Raw genomic sequence first — 11,177 nt, forward strand, 5'->3', positions numbered from 1 at the left:
GGGGTTGGAAGGGACCTCTGTGGATCATCTAGTCCAACCCCCGAAGATGATAATGTCCTGGGGTAAAAAGAATTGGTCAATACTTCACATTGCAGTCTACTAACAGGCTCATTAAATATCAAATCAATTTGCTAATTAATTAACCCTGTCAATATCTTTGTAAGGTATTGATAGTTCTCTGGGGTTTTTTGTTGTTCTTTTTTCCTCAGATGAGGAAAATGAGAACTAAGGAGCTGCAGTATGCTTCCAGACACCCTCTCCAATGAGATCACAGAATAGATCTCATGTGTTACGGTGGCAGAGGTAGAATCCAACTGATTCAAAGAGAGTGGGAGTTTTCAGCAGAGCATTTGATTGGAAAACTTCACTCCAGAAATAATTTTCTCGTTTTGCCCTGAAGGGCTTCAATGTACTGGTGTGACTGGCCCATGCCAAACCTGGCTGTCTCAGTGGGACTTCAGAGGCTGGGGAAGGGCACAAGCAACTCTTCTTCCTGAGATTTAAAGGGTATCAGATTCCCAATTCTTATTTGCATTTTAATTAGTTATAGTGTGGATATGTGCAGGGAGCGTGGCTGGAGAAAAATCCCGTTGTTTTTGATTCATCATTACTTTTGATTTTATTTCCGTTAATGCCAGGGACACTTAGAATTTTAAGTAGGCATTCTTTCCAGATGCATTTAAAGCAAAAGAAATAAACTAAAATAATTTCAATGGAACTACAATGTGAAAAAAATGCAAACATTTACTGACAACCTCTGCCTCAAGGATCTCACATCTAAAGAGCTAAGCGGCAGGAGGACAACGAAGCTAGATGTAATTTTTAGACGTTTCCCTACTGGCACAGATCCAGGCCTGAGTCCTGAAGAGAGGGTCCTGTGAGTCGTCCCCCCATGGCTGTAGCAGAGACGAAAAGGTTCTGAGGCAGGTGTGGGGAAAGTAAGTCTCCACTGACAGAAAAGAAATAGCCTGGAATTCCAGTTTAAACAGTGGAGCTGGGAGTCATCTCTCCCATGTTAGGGGTAACTGGTGGGTCAAAGGTGATGAGGACGCAGCTACTCAGTTCACTGTGATTTGTCTAGGACTCTACCATGTCACCAGCTGTTTTGACAAGTGGGGGAGAACTGTATGACATGGTCAAGGGTGAAACCGAACGGCTACAACCGTAAACAGCATAATTGCTTACCTTAACAGCAGGAAAAGGGAACTGCGGTGACTGTCAGGGAACAAATGGGGTCGGCACTGTTTCTTCAATATGGGATGAATCGACGTGTGCAATGAGAAAGGCAAGAACCCACAGAGGGTAAAGAGGTAAGAAAAATGAAGGGGGGCAAACAGCAGGTGATCAAGGAGATGGAGGTCAGTGGGACTTCTCTGAAGGAGAGAGCAAAATTCAGAGCCTGTGACACAGGAGGAGGAAGTAGAAGCAAAACCGAAGGAAGGCGTGACAGTTTCATTGATTCTTGGAATAAAATGTAAGACCTTTGCAAAAGAAAAAAGGACTACAGCAAAAAAATGGCTAACATTACAGGCACAGCATTCATTTACATTGCAGAATAAAGATGTTTACTTAGGAATAATCTATTTGTAATGGCACATATGGGGTGAAGATGGTCTTAGCTGCCCAGATGAACCTTCTAATAGCGAAAAAGCATCCAAAGAGCCATGTAGAAGTAAGCCAACGAGAGAATTGATACCCAAATGAAGGAAAGAAAGGGCAAGGAGCAGCAAGCTGAAAGCAGCGGGCTGCAGGCCATAAAAAGGCAAAGTGGGAGAAGAAGCCAAACTGCACTCCTGTGTCCCCACTCTCCAGCTGGCAGTGGCAGAGGACAGAAGCACAGCCCAGGGGTGGTGCTTGTGAAGATCAGTGGCTGGACAGGTTGGATTCAGACAGCCATCATGATACCTTGGTGACGTACACTCAGACATATTTTAATAAGGCAAACTAATAGTTAAGAATAAGGTTACAATTCAAGGAGAGTTACTAACTCATGAAAAAGTATTTGAATGGCAGCCTGTGTTCCAGATAAGGAACATCTCCTGGTTACAGACTTCCTCAACCAAACCAAGGACATGCATCCACTGCCAGACTGTGAAACAAGGAGCTGGCAAGAAAAATAAGGACTCTGGTGTCCTCTGACGACACACGACAACAAAAAGGACCAAATGAGTAGGGGTCTTCCTCCCCCAAGTGACCACCAGAGACCCTCTGGGACCCCTGCGCGGGCATAGATGATTTTGCTGGCTCATCACAATCCCCGCGCAAGCGCAGACGACCCTACTTGTGCAACACAATGAATATGCATTAGATAGGTGGAATAATTGTATTAGTTAGGTGGAGCTTTTTGCAACTTTTGTGTATAACTATCCGATGATGAATGCCAGTAGGTTTTCTTGATTTATATGGCCATCAGGAGTAGGGAGGTGATCGTGCCCCTGTACTCGGCACTGGTGAGGCCGCACCTGGAGTACTGTGTTCAGTTTTTGTCCCCTCACCACAAGAAGGACATTGAGGTGCTGGAGTGTGTCCAGAGCAGGGTAACGAGGCTGCTGAGGGGTCTAGAAAACAAGTCTTATGAGGAGCGGCTGAGGGAGCTGGGGCTGTTTGGTCTGGAGAAGAGGAGGCTGAAAGGCGACCTCACTGCTCTCTACAACTGCCTGAAAGGAGGTTGTAGTGAGGCAGGTGTTGGTCTCTTCTCCCAGGTAATAGGCAATAGGACAAGGAGAAACGGCCTCAAGTTGCACCACGGGAGGTTTAGATTGGATATTGGGAAAAATCTCTTTACTCGGAAGAGTGGTCAGCCATTGGAACAGGCTGCCCAGGGAAGTGGTGGAGTCACCATCCCTGGAGGTGTTCAAAAACCGTGTAGATGTGGCGTTTTGGGACATGGTTTAGCAGGCATGGTGGTGTTGGGGTGATGGTTGGACTCGATGATCTTAGGGGTCTTTTCTAACCTTAATGATTCAATGATTGCACAAACTCTTCCACCTCACACCCCGTGCAGAATGAAAGCAACGTCTCCTCTCTAACCACACTTGGTGTGTTTGGGGAGTTATTTTCAACTCCAGGTAACAATCACGGGGCCGCAGGAGGCCGGGAGGCTGAACAGGCTGACAGGGCCAAACCACCCCGGCGGCTGTGGCACGGCCACACGGGGCTTCTCTGCACTCGGAGGACACGAATGCTCCCCGCCACTCGAGCTGGCATCGCCGCAAGGCAAAACCCCACCAAGCCGCCTAGCAGGCCGCGCCGCGATCGCACGGCCCCGCACCCTCCCCTTCCTCTCAGCGCCACCGCCCCGCCACCAGCGGGACCAGGGCGCGTGCGCGGCCCAACGGCACATGCGCGGTGGGCGGGGCGCGGCGGCGCCGGCGCGCCTGTAGGCGGGGGGGGTGGGAATCGGCGGGCTGAGGCGGCGGGGCCGTGGCGGGCTCGGGTACCGGCGCACTGCGGGCCAGCCCCGCCGCCGCTGCCTCCTCCTCGCCGCCGCCGCAGCTGGCGCTGCTCGTGATGCAGCCGTGCGGCGGCGAGGAGGCGGCGGCGGCGGCAGGGGTGGCGGGGGGGGTGCTGCCGCTCCCGGGTGCCGACCAGCCGCTGGCGCCCGCCGGGAGCGGCGGCCTCATGTTGTTCTACGAGCTGGGGGGCCCCGGCGACGGCGAGGCCGAGGCGGGGGAGGAGGCGGCGGGCGGCGAGAGCACGGCCAGCCCGGAGGAGCTGGAGGAGGAGGAGGCGGCGGCAGCGGCGGCGGCTCCGAGCGGCGAAGCGGCGGCGGGCGGCGGCTGCAAGAGCTGCACCTACCAGGGCTGCAGCGAGACCACCACGCAGGTGGTGAAGCAGCGCAAGCCCTGGATGTGCAAGCGCCACCGCAACAAGATCTACAAGGACAAGTACAAGCGCAAGAAGAGCGACCAGGCCCAGGGGGGCGGCGGGGCGGCCGCGGCGGGGGGCGGCCCGCGGGCCGAGGTGAGCGGCCGGAAGGGGGGGAGGGGGGGTGTCGGTGGGCGGCCCGGCGCTGCCCTGGGGGCAGGGGCTTCCCGTGGGCGGGCGGGCTGTGTCGGGCCGGGTGGGACGCGTCCGTGCGCGGAGGAGAGGGGGGAGAGCTCCGGTGTCGGCGGCGAAGGGCAGTCCGACAGCTCGCGCTGCTGCAAGAGCGAACCCCCCCCCTTTTTTTTTTCTTTTCTGATATAAACTGCAGCAACTTACAGCTGTGCCAGAAGATTCCGGGAAGAAAATTCCTGCTAAGAGATAGCTTCGCTGCGCGGCGCGTGTTTTATTTCACAGGAGGAAAGAGGAAGGCGTAGATCTAAGACAGATGTCAGTCTTGCCCAGTTGGTACTGAAATGTGGGGTTTTAAAGTAACAGAGACCATTGGGCATCAGATCATATTGTATATTATATATACTATATATATAGTGTATATATATCATATAGTGTATATCAATATGTAGTGTATATATATCAGTATATAGTGTATATCTTGATACATATTAAAATCAATTGTGTAGGTTCTTCAAGATGCTCATTGATTTTTTTGTATTAAATGGCAGTGAAATATGTAGACCACTAATAGTTCATACTTACTTTCATAAATTTATGTGTATTGATGGGGAAATAGTGGGAGAACTGATGCTAACATTCAACTTAGGGTTGTTTTTTTTTTTCGCTACAGTTTGTTGACTCAGCCAGGATAACATAGTTTCTGGTGGTTGCTTTTACCAAGTTAGCATTGAAGACCTTGCGTTTAGAGGAGCTAGAAAGAGGGAAGTGGTTTTACTTTTGAAGGTGCTGCCTAGTTTGGGCTTGAAGGGACAAGTATAAAATAGTGGTTGCCAGAAGGAAAAAAAAAAAATCTTACCTGGCACTCCTGCTAAAAGCAACCCTTTTTTGTCAGCACAGCTGTCTCTGAAGTTGTGTGACTGGGAACTGATCTAACTGCAAACTAGTCATCCAGAAACTTTCATTTTTATGGTTTTATTTATATAAAATATAGTAGTAACCATACTGAGTGTCACACCAAATAGTCTTTATTTGTTTAGCTGTAAGAGCTGTCATGAAGCAGGTACATAAGAAAAAAGTAAGTGTATGTGATGCTGCTAGGGAATATTCTCCCAGCTTCTTTCTCTTTCAGCTCGGAGGACTTTCTGAGAGACATGTGGGTTTTCTCACTCTTAGGTGATGTCTGGTCCATGTATTTTGGGGATATTTGTTGAACCCTTGTAACTCTCAGGATCCATTATATACTGATAGTTTCTTCAGGTCTGCTACCTGGTTTGAATGATCTCCTCCTTGTTTTTGAACCTGGCTGCTGTTAGCTTAATTTATCAGTTAGTGTTTACATTAGAAGATGTAGCAAATGACTGATTCCTGTTCTGTTTGTGATGCTTACTTGGTAGGCTTGCCTCTAAGTTGTTCCCTTCCCACAGTCAAAAGGCGTAGCGTGCTTGCTTCTGAGTAAAAAGTTGTGTACTGTTACCATCCTTGTTGCCATTCTGTGAACCTTCTGTAGTTCTAGTAGCTGCTTCTCTTTCACATGAGAGAACAGAAACTGCACACGGTATTCAAGATGTGGGTGAATTCTAGATTTATATACTGGCGGGATTTCATCTGTTCTCTCTGCCTTTCCTAGTAATTCATCCTGCTCAGTTCATGATGTGTCTACACAAATACTTGTGCTAGTTCAGAAAAGGGGACAGTAGGGGAGAAGGGTACAATTGCTGCATTTCATGTAGTGATGGGTTAAGACTTTTTGATCTGTAACATGAAATAGTGACTACAGTGTGCTGGAAGAGAGCGGGCTTGCTTCCAGTTTCTGCAAGTGCAGGTTGGTTTGAATGTTAATGAAGTTAAGGCCTGAACTTGCAGAAGAAAGCAGGATATTTAGTGCTAAACTTAATATGCTTTTTTTGCAGTGGTGTCTGTTCATGCCCCACAAAATACAGTGAGGTCAGAGTTAGATTCCTAATACAAGTTTCATTTTTCACTTATGTGGACAGGATTGAAGTGAAAGGTACTGGGATACTTTGCTGTTGTTCTTGCTTGAAGCCTTCCAGGTAAATGTCAGTAAGTTATGACTTCAGTACCCATAGGATTCAACACTGGTTGAAATTTTCCAAACTATGAGTGTTTTCTCTGCAGCAGATTGTAGAAGCCACGTTCTGTAGAAGGAAGTCTAATTCATACGACTGGTGATTGTACAAGGAACAGAATAAACTTACAAAGGAAAAACCGTGTGGATTTTACTGTCTCTTGCCTGTGGTTTTGACGAGTTCATAATAGTATTCTGAAGTATGTTTTATTCTGCTATTAGAAGTATTATTGTCATTCCTACCCAATTGCAAATGTTAAATATGGTTCACTTCCACAAGCTGGAGGTTGAGCTGTTGTGAATGACTTCATTTTTAAGAATGCAATCAAATAAATTCAAGCCATTCACTAGCCATAGTAACTTGGTTAATTTTGCAGTTTTATTACAAGACTAACTCAGCTGCATTACTTCACTGTCACTGGTGAAATAGTGACAATAATGTGGAAAGAAGAGAACAGTTCTTGAGCAGATCTGTTTCCATTCTGGTGCTGTTATTTTCCTGTGCAGATTGAGGCAAGCATTCTTTAGTCTTGGGACTTTCCTGTGGTGAAAAGTAAATGTGTCATTATTTCACGGTTTAGAGTCTCACTTTTTTTTTTTTTTTTTCTTTCTTTCTTTAATGTGCAGGATGGTGTTGAAGGTTCAGTTTCTGTTACAAAACAGAGAACAGGATCCATTGGAGATCGTCCAGCAAGACCTACTCTTCTAGAACAAGTATTGAACAAGAAGAGGCTGGTAAGTTTTGTTTTCTCAGAGGATTTGAACTCAAATAAATAAAGACAGTGTAACGATGTTTAGCTGTCACCCTTGTGAAAGACGAAAATCAGTTCAATGATCCTACACTTCATGTGCATATTTTCAAATTTGAAATACGGTGCAGAGCAAATGTGTGCCTTAGCTTCTGTGTGAATAATACTAAGATGACTAAATGTAATGATCACTGCCATGCTCACTGAAATTGAGTATTTGGTAGTACTAAATCAACGTGGTCATTTCTTTAGGGTAAATAGCGCTTACAGTATAACTGAGATGTTTTTAACTTGTTGAATTAACTTTTCTGTAAGGCTTTAGATTGGACAATGCATGGAGTTTTGGTCTGCTGTATGCTTTAATTACTGTAGTGTTTTAAAAGTTGTAGACCTATCATATCACACTTAAAATTGAGTATGTATTTGTTGATAAAGCAAACAGTGCAAGCAAACACAACGATATGCAATATTTGTAGACTGCATGAATGCCTTGTAAGTTTTGAAACACTTTTGTTGCTCCTGTAAGTATATTTAAAGAATTAAGGCAAATGAAGAGAAATAAGTCAGTACTTGCTCTTCCTTGGACTTCTTCATTACTTTCTACATTATTGTTTTTACAGCCTCCTTTCTCCAAAATTTAATAGGACTGTTTGCCTGTTCTCCGTTAGCTATGCAAAGAAATTTAAGAGTCATAAATGTCGTAAAACAGCAGCAGATAAAGAACTACTTACTGCAGAACGACCCTGTGCAGTGAAGTGGCTCGATAAAGCTAATGTAGAGTAAGGAAAAGGTGGTTGCACATCTGTGCAGCGAGCCTGTTTGTTATCCGTAGCTGCTTTCAGTGGCTGATTCACCTTACCTTACCTGTTCAGTGCTGCTGTAGGTGTGAGTTGTATGCAGACTGTTTGTTTTCAGTTATGATCTCTGCAGAATTGCCCCTAATAGCATAAAGTTGTAGACCCTGCCCTGGAAGTTGCTGGTCCTTTTGAACGTAAGTCTGGATTACAGAGTTGTACCTCTTTGGCTGCATCAGCGGAGTGACCATGCATAACGAGCAAGTAGTCTAGGGAATTAATTCAGCTGAAAAATACCCTTTTTCCTGTGTTAATTTTCGGAAGGTTCCATTCCCAGCCTGATTTGCCATTTGACCTTACACACTGTTTTGCTGCCACCATGCAGGGATGAGAGTGATCAGCTGGAGCTGGATCACAGACTGCAGCTGTTCAGGCCAGGAGCCAGGTGCAAATAGCGTTAGATACTTGTGTCTTTTGACAGAAGGCAGAGGGGTTTTTAACTCATCCCTTGTGGCTGTACTGCTGTTGGGGAATTGAACACTCGGGGAACATGGAATCATAAGAGTATTTTGAGTTGGAAGGGACCCATAAGAATCATTAAGTCCAACTCCCTGCTTCTCACAAGACTTACCTAAAACTAAACTGTGTGACTAAAGAGCATCATCCGGACGCGTGAATTCTGACAGGCATGTGAGCTTTGCTGTAGAATTACAGTATGTTTGAGCTGTCTGCAGGGGGAGATGCAGAAATTGGCTCAAAACTGAAGCACAATTGAAAAGTGTTTTCAGTATGTCAGTAGATTACTCCTGTTTGCTTGCTGTTTTTTGCGATATTGTATACTCTTTGTGTTCTGAATCTGCTTTCAGGATGTGTGTTAATGCTGCTTCTGGTTAGCTGCTGATGTCCTGAAACAGTTTCTAGATGGTTTTTGTGAGCATGTTTTGTTAATTGTTCAGTATTTAATTCAACTCTTGTTCTGTATGTATGTTCTCAGTTTTTTAACTGAGATAGTTAATTTTCTTCATAGTAGCTTGTATGGGACTATGTTTTGGGTTTGTGATGAAAATAGTTTTGGTAACAGAGTGATGTTTTGGTTATTGCTGAACAGTGCTTCGTCCCACTGCAGGGGGCAATGACCAAGAGGCTGTGATGCTCAGTTACCTTCTGGGGTTAAACCACAGCAATGGGTAATGTGCAAATTGATTTAATGGAAAAATATTGTAATAATAATCAGTATGGTAGTTAGTTAATGTGAGTTCTTTGAAGTAAAGTCTACTTTCTCTTTCTTGCAGTCCCTACTCAGAAGTCCAGAAGTAGTGCAGTTTCTGCAGAAACAGCAGCAACTGTTAAGTCAGCAGGCTTTGGAACAAAGGCAGCAACAGTTTCAAGGAGCACCTGGGTAATCGGAACAGATCAATGACATGCTGATTAGTCTGGTGCTGAAGGAGGAAGAGGATGTCTATTTTATATAAATACAAAGAACCTCAATGTTTAAAGGAGACTAAAATTGCTGCTGTTCTGTATTTGTTTCTTGTTTGCACTTTGAGGTTTTGAGCTGCTTGGGTGTCTGCAAAGTTGTGAGAAAATCTGGAGGAGTCTATTTTTTGATTCTTTTTAAAACTTCGTTTCAATGTTTAGTTTTTTAATAGAAATTTGTTTATATTAGTAATGTTTAGCTGTACACCCTTTTCCTACCAAAGTCTTCCACTAAATTAACATTTTTTTATATAAGGATTTACTGTTAAACAAGTCACTCTTTGATGACAATCATTGAAGGAAATCAGTTACTTTCTATGGAAGTTGTGAAATAGAAGTCCTGAATTTGAGCCAGGCCAGTGGCATGACCTAACAGCAATTGCTCAGGGGTTTGAGAGACTTGCGTCCAGTAGAATCTTGTGCTAAATGCAAAGACAACATGCCGTCAAGAAGTCGATCCAGTGGCTCAGAGAAGCGCAAATCAGGTGATTCTCCTGCTATATATTCATTATCTGCAAGTTGTGCGGGTTTGAAATGCTTCATTGTTTGTACAAAGCATGTAAAAGAATTTGTGTTTTAAAAGTTCCAAAAGAGATAAATGGCAGAATGCTTTAGAGAAGAATTAGGTGGAATGCAACTGAGAGTTGGACCTTGTTTTGTGGAGTTACTTGTAGGGATCAACCTCTTATACATGAAATACAACTTAATTGCAGATGAGAATGTCACTCATTTTTGAGTGACTAAATTAAATTTTGAAGTTTTTAACTCATAATAGCAAATGCATCCAAAAACTAAAATGTGATCGTGCATTTTTTTTCCTTTATGTAGTCTTTTTCTTCTAAAAAAAAAAAAACAACGTATAGTTAAAATTCTTCTGTTAAGACCACTGATACCTAAATCAGCTCTAGTGCTGGACTTCTCAGGTTTTCAGCCAAAGCAGATGAACTTGCAATTGATTGGGTTAAGAATCCAAATATTATGTAAGTGTTGAATCCCACGTTTTGTTTTTAAAAACAAAATTAACAAAGTTGTATGAAAACGCGTGTCCGAACAGAGGTTATCTGAATGGTGTAGGTGCTTGTTGAAGTACTACTTTAATCTTGCAGCAGTTTGATCCGCTGAATAATGTCTCTTCAGGAGTATTTGTTAGTCTTTTGAATTTTTACGAGCTATACTTTGTGTATGTATAGAGCTTGTTCAGTATAGATTTATTGTGTTTAGTGTTGTGAAATTTATTCTTTAAAAAAGAAATTGAAAAACTTTGTATCAACAGTTCTGGACCAATAAGTGAGTAAAATCTCTGTTTTTCTTTAGAAAACAAAACCAAAGCCTGTTCTTTGTTGTTCTGTTAAATTTGTATGGGTTTTTTTTCCTGTACTGAAATGGCTAGCTCTGACTAGGTGGCATTAAAATTTGTATTCCCAGGCTATTTTACAGAAAGTTGTTAAAGTGCTTTAAGTAAAATCAGATTACTCTTTTTAGTGTGTCAGAACATAGGTGAAAATGTAATGGGCTGAAATTGTAGAATAAAGTATTTGCTTTTGTTTTAAATGGTCATCTTAGGTGAACAGATCCGATTAAACTTTTGAAAACAAATGAACCCACACGGCAGAAAAGGGGCACAGGCAGTGTTTGCTAAGACAGTGCCGAACGAGTTGGTTACCTCAAAGGAAACTGGCTGGGGCTGTGCAGAGATGTTCAGCGCAGCCCAGCCCAGCTGTCCCGTGTTTCTGACGGGCTGTGGTGTCGGTGCCCACGGGCCGGTGCAGAGCGTTGGAGATGCGCTGGCCACAGGGCTGTCCTGTTCGGGCAGTGTCGGGTGGGATTCCCAAGCCGGGTGTGAGCCCAGCAGAGTCCGCGTGGCTCCAAGGCCATTATGTCTTCTACTCCCTTGCTTCTGTTGTTGCAGAAAAAAAATCTGAATTTTAGGAAGATTAAAATCTGACTTCTGTAACAGTGCACTCGTACTATTTCTCTGGTTTAACTTGAGACCCGCACAGCTGGAAGTCTGTCTGTTCACTAATGTCAGTCTGGTCCACAGCTGGGGCTTCTGTCCTCGGGCAGCATCACTGC

At 44.3% G+C, this 11,177-nt stretch overlaps 1 protein-coding gene across 1 annotated transcript; it reads left to right on the top strand.

The window, feature by feature from the left end:
* The first annotated feature begins 3,466 nt into the window (after positions 1 to 3,466).
* RFXAP (regulatory factor X associated protein) lies at positions 3,467 to 10,655 on the top strand. Its single transcript, XM_075420583.1, has 3 exons — positions 3,467 to 3,963; positions 6,713 to 6,820; positions 8,921 to 10,655. The coding sequence occupies exons 1-3, from the start codon at positions 3,511 to 3,513 to the stop codon at positions 9,029 to 9,031; spliced, it is 672 nt and encodes a 223-aa protein (XP_075276698.1). The 5' UTR covers positions 3,467 to 3,510; the 3' UTR covers positions 9,032 to 10,655.
* Positions 10,656 to 11,177: the final 522 nt, after the last annotated feature.

This window comes from Opisthocomus hoazin, chromosome 1 (genome assembly GCF_030867145.1).
Source record: "Opisthocomus hoazin isolate bOpiHoa1 chromosome 1, bOpiHoa1.hap1, whole genome shotgun sequence".
In the NCBI taxonomy this organism is placed as follows: domain Eukaryota; kingdom Metazoa; phylum Chordata; class Aves; order Opisthocomiformes; family Opisthocomidae; genus Opisthocomus; species Opisthocomus hoazin.